The sequence below is a fragment of the Odontomachus brunneus genome, unplaced genomic scaffold (assembly GCF_010583005.1).
Source record: "Odontomachus brunneus isolate Ranch 3 - 2012 unplaced genomic scaffold, Obru_v1 Obru_scaffold_017, whole genome shotgun sequence".
In the NCBI taxonomy this organism is placed as follows: domain Eukaryota; kingdom Metazoa; phylum Arthropoda; class Insecta; order Hymenoptera; family Formicidae; genus Odontomachus; species Odontomachus brunneus.
The window spans coordinates 1,377,372-1,400,065 of record NW_022639467.1 but is presented as its reverse complement, the minus strand read 5'-3'; the positions used below and the strand labels follow the sequence as shown (position 1 = coordinate 1,400,065).

At 39.4% G+C, this 22,694-nt stretch overlaps 1 protein-coding gene and 1 long non-coding RNA gene across 4 annotated transcripts in view; one reads left to right on the top strand and one right to left on the bottom strand.

Moving 5' to 3' along the window:
* Positions 1-22,694, bottom strand: part of LOC116841696 (GTP-binding protein RAD) — an 87,214-nt gene that overhangs the window by 61,137 nt on the left and 3,383 nt on the right. Inside the window, exons 1-4 of one of the 3 annotated variants that reach the window (XM_032809966.1) lie at positions 22,383-22,676; positions 20,340-22,287; positions 17,856-18,714; positions 11,162-11,425 (exon numbers count right to left, since the gene is read on the bottom strand). In XM_032809966.1, coding sequence (XP_032665857.1) covers positions 11,162-11,425; positions 17,856-18,114 — 523 coding nt within the window. In that variant the 5' untranslated portion in view covers positions 18,115-18,714; positions 20,340-22,287; positions 22,383-22,676. Of the gene's footprint in view, positions 1-11,161; positions 11,426-17,855; positions 18,715-20,339; positions 22,677-22,694 lie in introns of those variants that run through there. The other 2 variants (XM_032809965.1, XM_032809967.1) reach the window with 2 other exon arrangements.
* LOC116841698 overlaps positions 6,461-22,694 on the top strand; it is a 25,682-nt gene continuing 9,448 nt past the window's right edge. The window contains exons 1-2 of the long non-coding RNA XR_004377584.1: positions 6,461-6,715; positions 8,417-8,588. This is a non-coding gene — a long non-coding RNA (uncharacterized LOC116841698). The remainder of the gene's footprint in view (positions 6,716-8,416; positions 8,589-22,694) is intronic.

Genomic DNA, 22,694 nt, shown 5'->3' with positions numbered 1-22,694 from the left:
AGAAAAAGACAAAACGATGCTAGTATAGAGATATACGCGACGTCGGATCTCGCGCGGTCGGTCCGTCAGCGAGAGTGAGAGAAGCATAGCTACTGGAGTGCGTCTTTGTCGCACCGTAACATCGTTCACGTTGTGGCGCGCACTTTCGACACTGCGTCGGTGATTGCGCGACCATCTTGAATATCGATCTTTTCGTGACGAGCAGCCTCTACACTGAGAAAAAAATATAGTTGCTTTCAGCGTCAAATATTTGTGATTTTAACTCCTTTTTGTGATTTTAACTAGAAAAATAATTAGAAGAACCATCTTTCTAATAATACTCACTAAAATAATGGTTCTTCTAATTATTTTTGTTGTTAAAATCACAAAAGCGTATAGTTGACGCCAAAGGCAACTATATTTTTCTCTCAGTGTACTGACACATCGCGATTGACATCGCTCCGCATTCTACGCATCTTATCGAAAATGAGCCTGACGCGGAAATAAGTATCGGGAGCAATCCCTTTGATTTTCGATGCACACAGCCGGTGCTTGTCGCGGCGTCTATTGCACTCTCGACACACGAAATGGAACGGTGAAGATATACGGTTGGTTCATCAAAAAGTTAAGGGAATGCTGGAGTCGATGACGAACTCGAACAATGTCAATAATGCAGAGACGATCGTCACTAACATAATCACGCTATCTTTTTCATATTTCTTGTATGTACAGAACTTACATGAATGTGTTGTTTTACAGGTTTTACATATTCAACGGAAAACCTAATCATATACATATTGAAATTTTTCTGTAAACTTTTTCGATACTTTTAAGCTTCCAAATGCAGATGCGAAGGTGGAGCAATGTTCTTCAAAATTTTTCTATTTGGAGCATCCACACTTTCAGTATATATAAGCTGCTTTTTAATTAACTTTTTAATTAAGCAAATATTAGGCAAATATTACGTTTACTGATAGCTTGAGATTTTACATTAAAAATTTTTTGTCCGTTTTCGTCACATATCGAGCAATGCTCCTATTTATTTTTGCACGTACTTTCATTGCGTAAAAGCATTTGTAATTCTGTGTAATCAATACGACGTAAACTTTGCAGAAAAATATCAGTCGATAAAGTTTTCAGCTTCAATATCTCCTTAAGGGAATGCCATACTTGAAGTATTTACTAACAAAATGCTTGCTTTCTTTTCTGCAAAGTTCACATTGTACTAGTTGCACAGAATTACAAATGATTTTACATAATAAAAGTACACAGAAAGTTTGAGTAATGCTTCTAATTATTTTTGTACGTACTTTCAATGCTTTCAGCTTCAGTATCCCTTTAAGGAAAATCTTATCGACAGAACACTGACATTTTTCTGCAAAGTTTACGTCGTATTGGTTGTATAGAATTGCAAATGCTTTGACGCGATAAAAGTACATGCAAAAATAAATAAGAGCATTGTTCAATATGTGACGGAAAAAAAGATTTAACTGTAAAATCTCAACGAGAAGAAGTCTGTGGGTACAACAGTAGCATACATTTATATAAAATCTACATATACAAGAAATGCAAAAAAGACATGTCCTGTCAGTATGATCCTGTCAGTGCTAATCTGACATGACGTTTTAATGATCCGTTTCTACGTTATCGACATTTTGAAATCCTTAAACTTTGGTATCTCCTTCACCAATAAATGATAACATCGATATTGTTGAATTAAACGGAGCTCGACTTATAAAATTGTCGCGGCTGTTGATTTTTCAATAGTTTACGCGAATGTCCAAGTCGTTTCTCATCGGCCAAAATCAACGAGTCTCAATGTGTCACGTTTAACTCACGAGAGATTTGGCACGGCTACAGTACGAAATGAGTAATAATCCTCGAATATTCTTCCGTTCAAGTCCGCGGGAGACTGTCCTCCCGGTGTCTCGAGCTCGCGATTAAAATTGGCAAGAAATCAACGTTTCGCGACGCGACGTAACAGGTGGTCGAATTCGATTTACGGCGGACCGCGAGCGTCCTCTGATTGGACAAAGACAAACGAGCCTGTGGAAGATGCGGGTGACACGAGGGATGAATTCGATGGCTCGCTCGAAGCTGCTTTCGCGCAAGCACGAACAGAAATAGCGTCCTCCGTTACCGTTCTCTAGCATTCGCCTCCGCGGAGTAATTTTCACGAAAATGGAGACTGCACTTTGTCGGGCGACGGAAACTCAATTAAACGGGCTCAATTAGCATTCGTCAAACAGTAAGAGAGACGCTCTCGTTGATGTCTCCCATGAATACTCGAGGTCTCTTCGCCGTGCAAAAAACGCGCGTCCTGACGCGAAGGAAACTCACGCGATTGACCTTTAACGGCAAAGAGATTCGCATTGTATATTCAGAAGTTTAACCGTCACACACCGAGGCAGAGGGTGCGCAGTTTATAATTAGAGGGCGCAAACGTGATACGATTTTACAAAGGGTTTATTGGCGAGGAATCGATACGTATATTTTGCGACGTGCGAGTAAGTTTAACGCTCAGAAATTAATTAACAATTTGTCAATAGCTTTCAAATTGTGCGAGGAGAAAGAAAAAGAGGTGCGAGAGAGTACAAAGAGAAACAGATAGATAGATAGATAGATAGATAGAGAAAGAGAGAGAGAGAACTTCGAATATTGAAGCAGTTTAAGGGGATGCTGAAGCTAAAAACTTTACCGACAGAATACTGACATTTTTCTATAAAGTTTACGTCGTATTGGTTATACAGATTTACAAATGCTTTTACGCAATGAACGTACGTGCAAAAATAAATAGGAGCGTTGCTTGATATGTGACAAAAACAAACAAAAATTTTTTTATGTTAATGAACGAAAATGATAGCGTGATTATGTTAGTGACGATCGTCTCTGCATTATCGACATTGTTTGTCCCCTTAAGGGGATACTGGATGTCGATGACAAACTCGAACAATGTCGATAATGCAAAAACGATCGTCACTAACATAATCACGCTATTCTTTTTATATTTCTTGTATATACAGAACTTACATGAATGTATGTTGCTTTGTTTTACCATGTTCAACGGAAAAGCTAATCATATATGTGTAAAAATCTTTCTGCAAACTTTTTTGATATTCTTAAGTTTCCAAGTGCAGAGGCGAAAGTAAAGCAATGTTCTTCAAAATTTTGGAGCATCCACACTTTCGGTATGTACAAGCTGCGGAACTTTTGGATTAGGCAAATATTACGCTGACAGCTTGAGATTTTACATTAAAAATTTTTTATTCATTTTCGTCACATATCGAGCAATGCTCCTATTTATTATTGCAAGTATTTAGTTCGCAATTGTTCAGGAAATCAGGCATGGCCACTTTTCTTTCCTTTAAGAGTACATTGACAGAAATTATCTGATAAAAAATTGGCAAGCGGATATTTCCGGTCAAAATATCAATGTATTTTTGTATCTGATCAGGAAACATCCGTTGAGAAATATCGGTTCATAATTTTTTGATTGGTTTATCTGACGAAATGCCATCATGATCGGAAGTATTCGATTAAGATTTAATCGGATATTCTGATCGGATATAAATCGGGTTAAATTTTCATCGAACAATTTTTTTCAGTGGGGAAAAGCTGAAATATATATTCTCTTTATTCGAGGAAATTCGGAGACGGACGACTTTTCCGGTGAACGTTTCCGCGCGCACAGAAATCTGTCATATCGAGCAATGCTCCTATTTAGTTTTGCACTTTCATTACAAAAAAGTATTTGTAATTCTATATAACCAATACGACATAAACTTCGCAGAAAAATGTCAGTGTCCTGTCAGTAAAGTTTTCAGCTTCAGCATCCCCTTAACGGAACTGCGCTTCCAATTATGACGGTCCAGACGGACAACTCGTTACTGTGAACCGATTGCAGGTCAGATTATATAGACTCCGCTCTCCCATCGAACTATCCCTATTTACAACAAGAGACTCGACGGACTCGGTTTCGCGATATCACCGACATTAGTGAGTTTCGCGGGGATTCCCGTAGCCCACAGCGATCGGCGATCTGGAATCGCGAATATACACGCCTGCGCACCGTCTTCGTCCGGGAAGCACGGTCCACGTTCAAATTTAAGCTTCCTTCCGAGAATGATTAACGAGCAAACGAGCGATTCGATCTGGCGGAGGCGAGGGACTCGGTGTCAACGTATAGACTCAAGCGCTAACTTTGCGCACTACACTCCATGTCCTAAGAGAGATCGGGGAGAAGAGAGAGAAGCCCGTGTGTGAAATCGCGTGAGTGCGATACCGAGAAGCGGGCGGATACCTGAAGTAGCCGGTATATTTAGAATATGAAAAGCAAAAGTACACCTCCTGGGTGACTCTACTTGATAACGTTGATCAGTAGGTTCTTCAGTTGAATCGAAATACCGGGGAAAATCGGAATAGATTTCTGTGCGCGCAGAAATGTTCACCGGAAAAGTCGTCCGTCTCCGAATTTCCTCGAATAAAGAGAATATATATTTTAGCTTTTCTCCACTGAAAAAAATTGTTCGATGAAAATTTAACCCGATTTATATCCGATTAAATATTAATCGAGTACTTCCGATCATGATGGCATTTCGTCAGATAAACCAATCAAAAAATTATGAACCGATATTTCTCAACGGATGTTTCCTGATCGGATACAAAAATACATCGGTATTTTGATCGGAAATATCCGCTTGCCAATTTTTTATCAGATAATTTCTGTCAATTCTCTTAAAGGGAAGAAAAGTGGCCATGCCTGATTTCCTGAACGATTGCGAAAAGCCTCAGCGCTATTTATACCTTTCAAATCGTGTGTCAAATCGTCATGTTCACATTTCCCGAAACACACTCCATGTGGGTTGGATCATCCTTGCGCAATTGCGGCCAATTGTTTAATCGACCGATATCGTTCTGTTGCGGCAACGCGACGGCGACGTCGGTCTGAGGCAAAATTCGTTAGTGGCGCTCGCGTTAAATCGATGATCGACTTTTTGCCACACGCATCGTAACCAGGTCGAGCCGCTCGAGCAGCCGCTATGTAGCGATCGGAGATTCCCGCGCATCCGCCCTCTATTCACGTCAAATCGCGTCACTGTCAAACGAATGCGGACCCAGACGAACGGAGCAGATGACTTGTACGCGCGTTCATTGGCTCGTCGACGAGCTCCGACCAGAGTGTTCCCGGACTCGTAGAATCGCGTCGACGTCACCGGTGTAGCCGCTCTATTTTCGCTTATCTCGACTCCGGCCGTTCTTCTTCCTCCTTGCTTTCGATCTCGCTCTCCCTTTCTCTTTACCGTGTATTTCTGGTCCGGCTTCTCGCAAAGTACACACACACACACACACACACGCACGCGCGCGCGCGCGTGTGAGACCAAACTGCGAAGAACGGTTTCGCGCGGTACTTCGATTAAATTTATTTTCGCTTTCACGCGTTTCCCGCGCCTAGAGATTGTCTGCGGTTCCACGAAGCAACTCACGATTATACGATGATTAATCTCGCGACGAGCGGTTTTCGCAAGCTATGAAGGTGCTTCTCGACGTCTCTCAGCTCGTTTCGTCGACAAATACGCGAAGACAGACCGAATGAAGATTGTTTTAACGCGGACGTACCAAGAAACGTCTTAGGTTGAAAATTAACTTTTCTTCTCTTGAACGATATTAAAGAATTCTCGTAAATTTTATTAAGTACAGTGAATTGTATTAAGTATACAATTTTATTAAACTTTATAATACAGATTTTTATCGATAAATCCCCATCGTTAATGTTTCATTAATTTGCAGCAAGCTGAATAATCGCGATCGGAGATACTTTCACAATGTTAACTTGATTCATAGATTTTAATGTTCGCTCAGTATTCTTTTCTCAGTATTCAGTTAAATAAGGTTATTATTAATAGTGTGGAAAGCATCCTATTAGTAGTGAAAGGGTTAAACAGCGTCTAAGAAGAATTTTCCAAAAAATATGTTAATAACTACACGAAATAAGTGTTAGTTCTTGATAATCGATGACCGTTTAACGTTTCAACGTGCGGAAACAGTATCATGTTACTTCGTCGACTAAGTCCTTGCGTACTGAGAAAAGAAATCTCTGAAGAATACAAAATATTTGTGTATTCAGTAGGTGCTAACGTGTCAGCTCTGTTGGGTGTTAAAACGTTGAAATTTAGAACGTTATGCAAAATGTTAAATATTATAGAATAACACGTGAAGAATAAGCAGTGGAACAGATCGTGTAACGGCGCTAACAGATCGAAAGTCAAGCGTCTTTGTTGTCCGTTGAAGGTGCGCGGCTTTCGGCAACAAGGACGCAGAACCGCGACGCGCACTCTCACAGTCACAACAGTCCTTGACGCGGAAGTAGACACGTACTGACGGATTTTTCGAACAATGTACTACAATTTAATTTAATTATCTATGTAGAATTCGATTATATATATATATATATATCGTTATTTTGAGATTTTTTGAGGTTAATATTGACAATATCATACGATTTGAAATAAGATTGAGGTTTCTTCTTAGCAAGTTCGAAAAAATGACGAAGCTCTTAATTAATCAGAATTAATTTGTCGGAATTTTGCAATCATTGTTGTGATTATAATCGTGAAAATTATATTTTTTAGTTTCAGAAGCGACAGAGTTTGTAATCGCAGATACTATTTCGAGCAATTTTGGTGCAGTTACACCGCGTCGGAAGACCCGGCTCGGGCCGAACGAGATCGGCTCGAAGGTGAGTTCACAAATTCCCTAGTACGATTTCCCGTCTCTGGTTAACTCACAAGTAAACTTACCAAAAAATTACACTCCGATTTCTTTCTAATTTGGCACAAATGTAAAAGTACAAAAAATATCTAGGTCATATTTTTTTTAATCGTATTTTTTCATTTTGGCCCACTTTGAATTTCACAGACAGTTTATAGCTTTTTTATATTCTCACTCCTATCATTAACAAATGCAACAAAAATGCATAAGAAATAAAATTGAATACAAGATATATAGGCGTTTTTGGTTTGCTAATTATGAATATGAAGTCAAATGTGTAAAATTATTTGTATAAGTAATAAGATGTTTAAACAAAAAATGTAAAAAGTTGAAAAAAATTATTTATACAAATAATTTCTCGGTTTGGTCGAGATTCAAACTATTTTTGACTAATTTAGCACATATTTGAAATATTTTGGTTGGAATCTCGGCTAAAGAAGTTTAGAATGATTCGTGTTTCAGCTATGCCGATTTTGTTAAAATTATTTAACTATATATCTTGTATTCAATTTTATTTCTTATGCGTTTTTTTTATACTTGTTGATGATAGGAATGACAACATTAAAAAGCTATAAATTGTCCGTGAAACTTAAAATGAACCAAAATAAAAAAATATTACCTAAATATTTTTTGTGCTTCGACATTTGTGCCAAATTAGAAAGAAATCGGAGTGTACCTTTTGGATAGGTTTACTTGTCAGTACGGTCGCGATTAAGTGCAATACTGTTGGAATGGCTGCGAGATCGCGATCGCAAAGAGTGCTGCACGCATTTACCACCACGTTCCGCATATGTGTGACAGCGACAATCTTTTGCTTCACGTCACATAAATAAATGAGGTCTGTTTTACACTCTCACGTATAGATAGCAAAAAATGTAGAGTCACCTGTGACGGCTGAGTTTTTCAGCTGAACGATGGTAACTACCCCAATAAATAAAGAACATTAGATTAACATCTTGAAATATTCATTTTACGCGTATCTCTTGGACACATTTTCGTTGAATATTTTAAAAACATTTCAAAGACATTACCAGATAATACGACCCTTTGAATATTGCAAAAATATTTTGTAAATATTATAGACGTTGATTATAGACTCTTACTGTCAATTCTTTTACACAATCAGAGTTATGAAAATGTTAATTAAATTTTTTTTTTCAATCTAACAATTTGATTTGAGCAAACATGTTTCAATTCAACTGCCTGACAATCAATTCGAGCAAAATCGATCGAAGAATCGAGTCTCTTCGCATGGCATCTCGCGTGTTCTGTAGTGAGGCACGAGCGCTCCATCGAATTAAATTTGCAGAAAATGAAGCTCGCAAGAATATCGTAGAGTGTTGCCTCTACGGAGGAGCTGTGCGGTTTCGTAAGAGTATCGCGAGAAGTGATCCTCGCAACGTGCTTTGCGAAACAAAGCATCATCGTGCGTGAGAATCTCACGGCACCCACGATTATTTGATTCGCCCGCGATCAGCTCGTTCGCGATTTTTCCTCTCCTTTCTTTCTTTTTTAACTCGATCGTGCCAAAGTGCGCCGGAATTTCTCGTGTCGCGGATATGTGACGGGTGGATTTATCGTGCCGCGCGAAGTGGATATTCGCGAAAAACGAATTCGTTAGTTTCGATTTGGTCTTCCTGAACGAATCGCGGATTTTACGATGATGCAGAATACCTCGCCGAGAGGCAGCGTCGGGAGACTCCATTGGAAACGTGAACGTTAATCTCGTCGCGAAGTGAAGTGCAACGCGGGACCAAGGACGAATGTTGCTGGGACGACACAGTTCGATCGACGCGACTGCGATCAACCCCCAGGTGGGCGATGGATTTCGACGCGCAGTGGTGAGTGCGATATTCAAACGCTCACGAAGCGTCACTCTATTATCCGTAGTGCATGCGTAGTTGCAAATCGCATTGATCTCCAACGAAAGAATAGTAAGGGTGGTCTCTCACGCTGCCATCAACCGGAAAAACTTTAGGTTTTAAGTCAACTTCTCTTACATCTTATCAGAATCAGAATTTAACAATTTGAACTCTATAAGCTTGGTTAATGTTGAGAGTTCAGGAACTATGTGAACTGATAATAGGCATGATCCCGATCTCAATTATGCGAAAGCTCCAAAGTACACTCGCGAAAATGCGTCATTTCTCGAACACCTCGCGCGAGAAATTCCACCGGAAGCTACCAGCTTGAAATTGCATCGCGATCTCAAATAATGCTCATCAGATAACATTCATCAAGCAATAACAATCTCACGGAAAGAAAAATTCAGTGGCATTAACGTGAAGCTTTAACGAACGAATCGACGCGTTTTGGTTGGAAGGAACAAAATTTCTGATTCTTAAAACCAGATTTAGGTCATCAGAGAATCACGCACACTGAAAAAAGAATACTCGAAGATTTATATGTGGGATATAAATATTCATAGAAATGAACTTTGTATCCCACAAATAAATTTCCAAGTATTTTTTTCTCAGTGCAATAAATGTTCAAGTATCTCTTCCTCCGCATTCGAACAAAATAATAATGCCAATGTGTTTCATTTTAAGTCAATCGCAGTGGAACTTGAACTCCTTGTCCATGTAATTGTTCTCGAGTAAGATACAAGAGAATTTTATCCGGTTGATCCGCAGTTCAGAATAAGAGCATACTTTCCTGGTCGCTAACGAATCGCGAGCGCCGCGAGAAATTCCATGCAAACAACTCGGTCGATTTGGCCGAAATTGTATATTGTTGCGGAACTATCGAGAAATTCAACAGTTGCCTCGCCCACATAGTTACCGATACTTTCGAGGTAAATCGAGAATGTCCCGGCACAATACTGGGAGCTGTCAATAATTCGCGCCACGCCGCGAAAGAGCGAAGCGTACTGTATGTGTGTGTATGTGTGTGTGTGTATACACGCTGAAAAACTTTTTCCTCGCGTCGCGCGCGTACCAAGCGCGAAACGTCGATGGTTTATGAAATACTCTCGTAGAAGTGCCAACCTGGTACAGCCCCGATAACGGCACGAACACGCCGGCGAACATTTAAAGATAACTCACTCAACGAGTCGCGAATTTTCATCGCGACTCGTTGAATATTATACAATCCATTAGCCTAAAATACACTCCAGTAGAGTGCCAAGAGTGGCATCGTAGATTAAACAGCCTGAGACTCCGTAGACTCGACAAAGTCGTCGTGAAAGCCACCTACTCAAAAATTAAGAAGCCCGAAGTGACTCTTCTGAGAGTCATTCTGGAAGACCACCTCCGAGTGAGTACGCGAATCTTTGAAAGCGCGATGGCCCGGACAATAACCCTACTTGTCAGTATGCCCGAAGAATTCGAAATTTCCAGACGAGGGAAGACTGGATCCAAAGGTCATTGTGAAAATTGATCCAAAGGTCATTGTGAGAGAAACAGTTGGAAAGGGTTTCATAAAATATTTCTTTTAGGGCATAGATACACGTACTTTTTATAAATTTATAGGAAAAATAAGGTCCTATAAATTTTAAATAAGTAGGGAAAATATTCCCAAAATAGATAAAATACACAACGAATATTCTACGTATTTTCGACACTCTTGCGCAAATTATCAAATATTAAAGGGAGGTTCTCAGGTTAGGAGGTTATTCAGATAATCGAATAAATAAGTTTTCATGAATTTTTTTCAAAGGAATGAATAAATATATTAATATAGAATTCAGACTATACTATTTACCTATTTTTGTTTTAAAAGAAACATTTTGCGATTCTTTTCCCTCTGTTTCGCTCGCAATAAAATTAAAGAAACGTATGATCCTTGGGTCAACTTGACCTAACCTGCCGAATTCGCGGCGGCAAACAAGTAAAAGACCCTCGAGGGGATTTCCGATCAACCAACGGCCCCGACGGTCACTAACAGCCAGCCGAGGCATCGGTTAATCTCCAACTCGCAGTGCTAATTCGCGTGGGTTAGAGAAGACAGAAAGTTATTTCTGACTTTGCTGGTAAGACTGAAGCTATAGACCATAGCTATAGACATTTTCCCTACTTTAGTTCCAAAAAAATTTCGCAATTTTTTTCTTACAATAAGTAAATAAAACGCGTGATTAACTTGGTAATAGTATTGTCTTAAAATGAATCAGTGAAACATCACTGAAAACAGTGAATATACACTGATTTGCAGTTATAAGTGTTGCATTTTCAGTGCTCAGTGCTATACTTATAACTGATATCAGACTATTCACTGATTCACTTTAAAAGAGTAGACCGACCTTCCCGAATTCGGGAATCGTGTTAAAAGACTCGAGAATGTTCTCAATTAATCAATAATCCGACATTCACTAACAAGTCGCGGTATCGGTGAATTCCCAACTCGTATTCGCGATGTTAATACGCGCGGGTTAAAGGAAAGAGAGAAAGAGAAGGAAAAAGAGAGAGTTATTTCTGACCTTTGCTGGTGAGACTGAAGCTACGGAGCCTGTAACTATCTTCGTCCTCGCCATCCTCTCGCGGCGGCATCTGCGACGAGGCGTCGGGCACGTCCAGGAAGGCGTTGCTCTTCCTCTGATGCGCATGATGCATACTCTGCCCCCTGCGGCTCCCTCTTCTCCTGATGCCCGGACTGACGTCATTCTCGGTCAGTCTGGGTTCGCTGCTGCAGTGGGCCGACTTCATGGTGCCCTCATGATGATGGTGATGATGATGGGCAGCAGCTGAAATCGACACACACACCGGACTTAATTACCGTTGCGCTCGATATCGATAATTAGCTTCCGCCCGTCCTCGCGTCTTAGCTAAATTATAATAACAATACGCGCGCGTATATCACACCCATGCACAGCCAGAGAATTTATGTATATTCATACTAATCGATATAAATACGCTATTGGTATGCGTGTGTATTAGGTGTACAACTTTGCTTCCGCCGTTTTCCTATAGATGGCTTTAGCGGTAAGTGGTGGTCGAAATAAATAGATCATAAACGTCATACAGTAAACTTGGGCATCTGTCAACATAATCCCATAGAAACATTAGTCGATTTGTGTCTGCATCATAAAGTTATTCTCGATTGAAAATGTCAGTTTACGAGCCAAATTCTAGTCATTTGCGGGAGGTTTTAATTTTCTGCTTCAATATGAAGAAATCTGTGGCTGAGGCTCATCGAATGTCCTCAAATACTTATGGTGAGGCCGCTATTAGTGAAAGAACATGTCGTGAGTGGTTTTAACGCTTCAAGAACTGTGATTTTGACGTTGAAGACCGACATAGCGAGAAGGTTTTCGAAGATGCAGAATTGGAGGCATTACTTGATTAAGACTTGTGTCAAAATCAAGAAGAATTGGCACGATCATTGGGAGTGACTCAACAAGCCATTTCAAAATGCCTCAAAGTCATGGGAATGATTCAGAAGCAAGGAAATTGGGTGCCGTACGAATTGAAATCGAGAAATGTTGAACGGCGTTTGTTTGCTTGTGAACAGCTGCTTGAAAGGCAAAGATGGAAGGGATTTTTGCATCGCATTGTGATTGGGAACGAAAAATGGGTTCATTATGATAACCCCAAGCGCAGAAAATCAGCATGGCCGGGGAGTTCCCGGCCATGCTTCCACGTCGACGGTCAAACCGAATATTCACGGCTCCAAGGTCATGCTCTGTATTCGGTGGGACCAGCTCGGCGTAGTATATTATGAGCTGTTCAAACCGACTGAAACAATCACAAGCGATCGGTATCGAATGCAATTGATGCATTTGAGCCGAGCATTGAAAGACAAACGGCCGCAATACAACGAGAGACACGATAAAGTGATTTTGCAGCATGACAATGCTCGACCCTATGTTGCGAAAGTGGTCAAGACATACTTGGAAACGTTGAAATGGGAAGTCCTACCCCACTCGCCGTATTCTCCAGACGTTGCTCCCTCTAACTATCACTTGTTTCGATCAATGGCACACGGCCTGGCTGACCAGCACTTCCGGTCTTATGAAGAAGTAAAAAATTGGATCGATTCGTGGATCGCCTCAAAAGATGACCAGTTTTTTCGACGCGGGATTCGTACGCTGCCCGAAAAATGGGAGAAAGTAGTGGCCAGCGATAGACAATACTTTGAATCATAAATGTATAACCAGTTTTTTACAATAAATATTTAACATAAAGGACAATTAGAGTTCAAGCACAGGTTGATTAGTGCTATTAAAACTATTAAAAAATAGTGACCCAATCTCACAAAGAGACGAAATTTATTACTTATTACTTAAAGCCTCGAATTTCGGAAAAAAAACGGCGGAAGCAAAGTTGTACACCTAATATATATATATATATATATATATATATATATATATATGTCAGTGAATGTGTGATCCTTCACATCAGCCTTCGCGAATTAAATGACGCGTTAAATCTGTGGAGCGCCGCGGTTTATAATGAGTATCAGAATCCGCTTGCTAATGAGCAGTCTTTTTTCGCAAAAACGGAAAATTCCAGAGCTGAACACGCCGCTTAATTCGTTAACGATTTACAAAGCTGTCACGAGCTCCCGAGCTTTCGATGAATTCGCCTTTAATCTGATTAGCGCGGTCGCCGTTCGTGCGTCTGAACTCGTTTCCATCTGCTCCTAAATTTCATTCAGATTTTACCGACAATAAGAAACGACTATATCTCTCTGTTCCTCTTCCTTCTTGGCTTATTTTCGCAGATTATTCGCTCAAAATTTCGCATTTCATTCTCGCGGCAGCGCATTTACGGCACGTTCGCGATGACGCCAAAATCGCAGGAAATGCATGGATTTTATAATCAAGAGAACTCGGATATTTGAAGGGCTGGAAAAGTTGGTGAAAGATAAAAAAAAAAAAGAGCGGCCGCTAGGACGATCAATGAGACGGAATGGTTCTTTTTCGACTGCGCGCCAATCAGGTTTTCCGGCGAAACGCTCGAGAGCAAAGCAAAGAACGGGACATTTTTCAAAGGTACTACACCTATTACATCGCAAAGCCGCAGCGCGTGGAGGATAGTTTGGTTTCTCCGGAGAGGAAATTCCGCGGGAAACGAAATTAAAGGACGCGAAGGAAAAGATGGAGGAGACACAATGGCGCGGGAAGTCTACGAAATGTTTGCTCCATTTGATCGCGAAATTTATCGCACAAATGAATAATTCCGTCATTCTAATGGATATCCGAGTCTCTCGCATCGGCACGTTGTTCCGATCAAATACTTTAAAGTAAAAATTACTTTATATTACAACTGTAAACGATAAAGATGGTAAATTACCAATATTTATAACAATTATATTAAAACACTGATAGTTTATAGTAAAAAATTATCTGCGGAAATATACGAGAGAAATAATTAAAGTGCAGTGCAATAAAATGCTAATACATAGAAACCGACGGAACAGTCGATCGGAAAAATTCGCTTGCTAAACTTCCGCGATACATTTTAACACGAAATCGCACTGCAGTAACGGCCAATGAAATGCACTGATAATCTTTGTGATAATTCCAAATAATTCCCTTTATATGATTCGGCGCTTTAAACTGAAAGAAAAATATCTAAAATGTGAGAAATATTAATTCCATAGATAGTAACTGATATATATTTACACGTACTAATATTCATATTTCGATATTGAAAAAAATATCTCTCAAATGAGGGAATATATATTTTCTTAAAATACCGTTGCTTTTTATAAAAGCGATTTTTCGTTTTGTTTAAACAAAAGAGCTTCAATTCAAGTCAGTATATCAATACGCGCACTGAATATAACTTTTTTTTATCTTTCGGACAGTTTTTCTCTCTGATTGTAGGTCATTGCAAAATTATCCTTTTCCTTTTCGATATTACAAGCAGCGTAAGGTTTTATTGTTCAAAGGGGAATTGACTGCGCGTTATTCGACTGTGGTATCGTTCTAGTCATGATCAAACGATGGATTGACCTACTAATTAACGGTCATACAGCTTCTGCAATACCGAAACACGCTCACAGACGCAATACACATCCGAAACTGCGCGGCTGTTTATACGTCGACCAAGACAGATTCGTTGGCGCGTTACGTATAAACAACACGAATTACAAACACAAATATTCCCGTTCCTCGTTAATACACATCTTCGTTACATGTTCCGGCGTGTACGCGAGAATACGCGCGGGAGTATTTATTAGACGGAGAGAGCTGAACTTCTAAACTTCGCGAACGCACCGGCAGTGGCGGCGGCTGCGATACGCGGGACGTGTTTGGGCTGTCAGTGACCTACTAGTCAAGCCCACGGGTAACGAGAATAGCAGCCGCAATGATTTCAAGAACTCCCGCAAGACTAAAGCGCGCCTCGCCGATGCAATATCGCAAGCCGCGGGAGTACACTTTGCTCTTTCGCCAGGATCGTACGTCACTGTTGACGTTTCCACGAGTTTATCGGGCTCGGACGAAGTTACGCCTGTGGCCGTGCGCGCTCTTCACGCAATCCCGCCGCGTAAAATAGACCTTCGCGCATTCCCGCTGATTCTATCTCGACGACCGACGACGTTCGTGTCTTGACCATCGAAAAGAGCCCGACACGCGAAACGGTCGTTTGACAATCCCAGACCCCCGACATAGGGTAGAGATCCTCTCGGCCCCCCGCACAGAGGCCGTGGAGATCCTCGAATTGGTCGTAGTTATGCAAGAATGATCCAACCCACATGGAGTACATTTCGAGAAAAATAAGGATGAAGGTTTGATACATGACTCAGAAAATATAAATAGCACTAAGACTCTCTCTCTCTCTCTCTCTCTCTCTCTCTCTCTCTCGCTCCCCCCCTCTCTCTCTTCACAATCGTTCAAGAAGTCAAGATGGTCAATTTTCCTCTCTTTAACTGTATTCGTTGACAAGCTTAACCTTTAAAAAAAATGAATAAAAAAGATGCAATTAGTGAAAATGACGCAACTAATGGAAAATAAAAACTGCACTGAGAGAAATTATTCGATAAGAAATTAAACCGGAATTAAGAAATTAGATGGGATATTTCCGGTCAAAATATCAATGAATTTTTATATTTGATCAGGAAACATCCGATGAGAAATATCGATTTATAAATATCGATTTTTTGATCGTTCTATCTGATGAAATGCGATTATGATCGGAAGTATTCGATTAAATTTAATCGGATATCGGAGATTCGGGGAATTTTGATTGGATATAAAAATTCATCGGTATTTTTATCGGAAACATCCGGTTATTAATTTTTTATTGGATAATTTCTCTCTCAATATGCCTTTTAATTTTAAATGTCCATAAGGCTTAGATCTTTTTTTATTTTAAGTAGATAGACGTATAGATTACCCATTGTTAACAAAAAATGAATAATCATAATTTTGTGGGTTGCATTCTTGCATAATTACGGTTAACTGAAGTGTCCCAAGTGAAAAGTAAACAATAGACAGAGTAGATTGACAGTTGAATCGGTCAGCAGATTTTTCTTATTTTTTTCTTTGAAACTCCCGAAACATATAGAATGTCGACCTTATGGTCTCGGTTTCTCTTTATCCTTTCTCCCCTCAAATGAATCAGTAAAAACGTTTCTGATTGTATCAGCAAAAGGAAAAACTCACCCTACTCACGGCTTTCACCACAATCAGTGAGTAGGATATCGCGGAAACGTCCAGCGACTAGCAGTCGATCTATTTTTGACAGTTTCGCACGGATTTTATCAAACATTCAGGTGTATGAAAATTTATCACTTTATTTATCACTTATTATTTATTATTACTTCTTTATTCTCGTGCACCGTAACGTACACTTTAACATTTGATAAAAATCGTATGAAAATATCAAGTCAAATGCCAGTTCTGCTGGACGTTTCATTCATCGAATTTCAGTGGAAACACTCTCATTTCACTATTCCATATTAAATCTCATTGATTTTGACCAATAAATAACATTTCACTGCAAAATCTGCAATACATAAATTCGTTATACGTTGTAGCAAATCCAAATCTACGTTCGTGGCAATAGAATTAACAATTTTCACGCACTCTGCATGCGATGATACTATCTGTGTTTGTGCAAAATGCATTAACAATGAGAATAGTTGCCACTGTTAACTGTTTCTTTCAACGAGATTTTATTGATTGTAGCTCGACGCTTATAACTGAACTACCAATTATAAGCATAGAACATTTCGGTTAACAATACACTTCACAGAGCTTAGTATTACAGGGCATTACTTTCAGGGTTCACTAGACCAGTTTCAGTCTTTGAGTTTCTTCTTTGAGGAGTTTTAATTATAAGGATTAATATTTCAAGATTTCTATTCCTCTATAAGATTATCCAAAGAATAAGGAGAAAATTTACTTTTAATTACTTTTATAGAATAAATTTAATCATCGTTTCATTTAATTAATATCACGACGAAAAGAAGAGTATACCAAGAGTTAAGAACGAAGAAAAGAATTCCAGATCGTAAATAGCGGCCCAAATGGGGGAAAATAACTTGTACACACAGAAAAAATGCCATTCCACTCTGTTAAGAAAAGCGATTGCTCAGTTTATTTTCCTTCTTTTGAGTAATGGTTATTTTCAACGAAGAGAATCTTATGAAATAATATTAAATAAAATAATATAAAATTATATGAAATGAAATAAATCTTATATGAAATAAGAATCTCATGAAATAAATCTTATAAAAATACTTTGGTTGAATTAACCAAATATCTAATGAAATATGATTAACCGACATTCCGATTGAACTTATCAGAATTCTGTTTAAGTTAACAAGATTTCTGGTTAATCAGCATCTTGTTAACCAAAACTTCTGGTCAACCAGAAGCTTGAATTTTTTGGTAACTTTTCAACTGGAACATTGATTGGTTTATACTTCACCAGATATTTTGTTAGTTCACTCAAAGCTTTTTTCGCACGTGTACGATTTGCGTATATATGCAAACTTATAAAGTACTAAAACTTATAAAGTACTTGAAACAAGCGACACTTGAAAGCGGTACGCATTTTTCTGTGTGTATATCGACAAATCAAGAAATCTCTCCAAATTGTCGGGGTTCGTCGAACCCGTCGGTTTCGCAAACCACGAGGCCTTGATGAAATTCTTAATTAAACGGCGAGATTCCGTCGCTTAGACGCGACGCCTGGCATCGCCAGCATTGCTATCGTTACCTTGGGCGGCGGCACGGCGACGGATGCTTTTATTTCCGCCGGAGACACGAGCGCTCTGGGATCTCGTAGCCGGTCTTCGTCTTCTCGTGGGTGTGCTGCTATCCGGTGTCCCGCTGCCGCTGTCCCTCTCCCGTTCGCCCCGTTCCCTCTCGCGGGCTCCCGAGGGTGGCATCGCTTCCAACATTTGCTCCATGCTGGAAAATCCCGGAGCGCAAATCGATGCCGATCTGGTCTTCCGGCGAAGCGAGTCGTCCGCCATTCCGTCAAATTACCGCGCTGTTCCTTCTTTCCTTCGCGAAGACGACCCGAAGTTTTGCTGTCTTATCTCGACGACTGTCTTCTTCTGACTTGTTGTTCACCCCGGTAGGGAAAAGTCAACCGACCGAGCGACTTGTTCCTCCGCCGCGAGTCACCCCCCGAATCCCCGAGTTGTAACGAAGGCGGACCTATTTCACTGATCGATCACAAACGCGATGCTCGTATTGTTCCACCTGTCTGTCTATCTGTGTGTATATATGTGTATGTGTATTACGTCAACCACACAGTTTCCGCTTCGCGATCCACGATGCACAGTCAGACGCCACGTTTCCGCGGAAAGTTCTGCGCTCGCGAGAGTTTTCTTGCAGTCTCGCCGAGACAATTGTCTTTTTTTCTCGCGAAAAACCTCGCGCCACGCGTGATTTCCGGAATGTCTCTCCGAACGTCGCGGGCCTCTTCCGGTCGTGGAACTCCTCAACAGTCGGATATGCCGCGTACAAAAGTTACACGTCTTGTCCACCGAAGGATACACGTAAGGACGTCACTCACGTCGACGTATCCTGCCTCGCCCCGGAAGAAATATCGCGTTTCCTCCTCGATTCTACAAATAAAATACAGGATGTCATTTCGTTCTCTTCTCGAACCGATACTCTTCTCTCCCTCCCATTTCTTTTCCCCTTCAAGCGCACAAATGGCCGTTGGGCTAATTACGGTCGCGAGGAACTGCATCTCTTCTAAAATCGCCAAGACTGACGACATTTGTAGTCTCTTCCTTGTTTCCTCTTTTTTATATTCTCTTCTCCAACATATTGTCTCTCCCTCTCTCCTCTCTCCCTTCCTCTCCCTCTCTCTCTCTCTCTCTCTCATTTTCTGTTTCTGCCGGAAGCAAACTTGCTAATTAACCCCATCCCGTCGGATGCCTCGATTATTTTACACGTTGCAAACATAATTTTAGAGATATTAAAAATGGAAATGTCATATGTTCTCTCTAAACTACGTCCGTATATATCTTGTCCGTATATATCGATGGAAGATATGAAAGTAATATTTCACAAATAATAAACTCGCTGAATCGCGTTGCGAATTCTTTCTCGTGATGCGAAAGTTTTAGGGAATATAATTTCACGTTTGTATAAACTCTGTACAATTTAGAAATAATACATAGAACATTTTTTTCGTTATTAATTGCCGCACAATCCTTAGCCGATCAAAGCTTAAATATTTTGAATTGAAACAACAAAAAAGGCAAAGTCCATAGAAAATATGAAATTGAGAAGTAAACAAGAAATACGTGAAGATTTGGCTATTTAATATCACTGTAATAATAGCCAGGTGATTAATGCGCGAAAAGCTTTTCATTTGCGGTCGCTTTTAGCATGGAAACCATTAAAGCTCTTAGAGAGAAATCCACTGCAAACATCATTAAAATTTCGTTCGTGTTTGGAGAATTTTTGCGAATGAAAGAGGTGAATCTCGTTTCGTCCGAATGCGTTCACCGATAAAGCGATACCAACGATATTAACGGGCTGAATTTATTTAAAAATTGAAAGCGCTCAACAATTCGAACGTCGCACTCGGCCTTTTCTTCCGAAGATAAGCGCGCGCATTGAATCCCAGAACGTCAGGAAATTACGTAAACCCTAAAAACATGGGTAAATTTTATCCAACGCATTTTCAACTTGCTTACAACTTTCGTGAAAATAATAAAAATTCAATACTATTTTTTATTTAATCAGTGTAGAAAACATCAAAGAATGTGAATCTATTGATGTTTTCGCGATTCAATCGAAGATAGTTCTAATATAAATTCCTGATAAAAAAAGTTCTAATGAAATTTTAACCAACGCATTTTCACTTACTCACAACTTCTGTGAAAATAATCAAAATTCAATGCTTGTTTATTTAATTAGTGTAGAAAACATTGAGGAATGTGAGTCTACTGATGTTTTCGCGATTCAATCGAAAGAAGTTGTAATAAAAAACATGTTTGTAAGTACGGTAACGCTTGGTCTGGTCAAATTTTACCCAAATTTAGAGTTCTAGAGATAAACCCTTTTTACTCTCCTATAAATATATTTTCTTAACGATTGAGAATATTCCAGATTTAAAAAGAGAGAATATTTCAAACCTTTTTCCCTAAACATTGATCGAATTTTATTTATTCTCATTTGATTTGTCTATTAACAAAAATACCAATCCACTGTAGTTCAAATAACAACAATTCACCTTGACTGATGCGACAGCAACGGTAGATTTTGGACTCTCCGAAACATATTGCGTCTCCCCGCAGTAACGAAAGAGTTAAATGCGCGCAAACTCGGTCAATTATTTAGCCGAGACGAAGTCGATTTCGCGAAATCGAAGCGATTGGAGACGCGCCTCGTCTATACTCGGTTAATCCGGATAGAGAGATCGATGACAATATGGAGTAGCTGGCAGCATCCGAAGTTTCTTGATGTAACTCGACGCAGTCAAAAGACACACCGCGTAGACTGTCGAAGCTGTCGAAGTTGGTAAACGCTAAACGCGATACATTGGGAAAAGATACCGGTTACGCGAAGACGTTTCGCCAACTATAATCGAACATCGACAAACGTAAACTCAATCACTGTGTACGAAGTAACATAACTCCGTTTTATTGACGTAGTCCCTCGTTCTCTCTCTTTTCCCCCCTCTCTCTCTCTCTCTCTCTCTCTCTCTCTCTCTCTCTCTCTCTCTCTCGATAACACAATATATTTGGGTGATAACACAATTCCAACTCACAGCTGTCACACAGTCGAGCGCGTACGCAAGCGTCTTTTCTTTCACCGGAATGCAATAGCAAGCGAATTCACGCTACCTGAAATGGCACAGCACTTCCGTTCCGATAACTCGTTCGGCAAGCGAAGCGAGACGTTCTTTCGACTTAACATAAATGCCACTTTCCATCGGAGATTAAGAATACTTTCCGCTTTCGCACTTACACTACTTCCTCCTGCGACCAGTGTCGGGCACGTCACAAGCAATAGCATTGATACACGAATATCAAGGCCACGATTGGCATCTTCTTGAATTCACCATAAATGATGCGCGAGCTCTTAGTTCAAAATTAACGCACTAACTTGCTCTACGATACGTGTCAACAATTGCTTTTAGCTAGTCATCCTTAGTTTTATTATGCTCGCTGTTACAATAAATTAACAACAAATGACAAATAATCGAATATGCAAATTATCGTCGCATTTTCGCATTTTATTTTTCACATAGACACACCGAACTATCGTTACTCGCGACGCACGAGAGCACCAAAGCAATGTGGGACACTTGGCCAGAGAAACGCGATGTTGATTCGACACTCTTGCAACGAGCACTGTGTCTGCTAAAGTTTTGCGATATTTGCGCCCTTTACTACACCCTCTCCATTTAAGTCTCCCGCATGCGCCGTGATTCGTTATTTCTTTCCGATTTCATGTTCCAGCTAATTATAAACGTCGTGTCGAATACTAGAAATAGATTACTCGTATGATACACGCACATTGATGCATAATACATACTTTATAACGCCTTGTTAATTATGTAACTACAAACTGGTAGATTGTGGTGATGTTATCGCGTTTTTATTGTACATGATTTTTTATTAGCTTTGGCAAGAATTCTTTTTATAATTTCTTATTCCGGTTGAATAACATTTGTTATATGCAGATGCGTATATCCTAGGAATATACTTTCTCTTTTCTCTCAGAAAATTAAATACAGAACTTACACAGAAATACAGTAATTAATTATAAAATTAAAATTTGGAATATATTTTATTTATGTACGTTGCACTTATTATTAGATTAAAGTTTCTAAAATATTAGCAGTGTACATTTTTAAAGAAATATCAACTTGTTGTTGATACCTAAAATATCAACATGCATACCATACATTCTTCTGAAAAAAATTTTTTTATTATAGAACGTTCAGTTTATGTAAAATTTATTGCTTCGAATATTATAATGAGTTTGTGGATATTTTTTAAGTAAAATACGTTACGTTAACTATATAAAGAATTTTTAGTAGAATCGTGTATCTTTTTTTGTAAATCTAATCTAATTTAATATTCCGCTTGTTAATCACGTTATAATGTTAGCGTGTTTTCTGAATGTTTCTTCTTTCATGTAGACGCGCCATAAGCAATAAACCCAATATTTACCTGTAACACAAGTTCCGCGTTGTATTAGTTTTTTCCTAAGTAACTTTCTCCTAAAACGCACTCATGCCTTAAACGTATACGTTAAACATACATACGCATAATTTAAATTTTACGATTCATTTATTTATTAATAAATAATGCAACGTTTATAATTATTTTATTTTTTTCAGACGTCTGAATTTTTGTAATATTTAAATAAATGTATCACAAGCTTTTATTAAATTGTGATTTTCGCCTTTAAGATCGGTAGTCGGCTTTTATTTGCCTTATTCTTTATTTGCTTTGATACGATCAGTCACCACTCAGATTTTTTCATTCGCGTTTGTTATGTACTTTGGTATTATTTTAACGCCACTGATAAATTGGAATGATCGCAGGCGATGATACTCTACGAACCAAAATAGGTC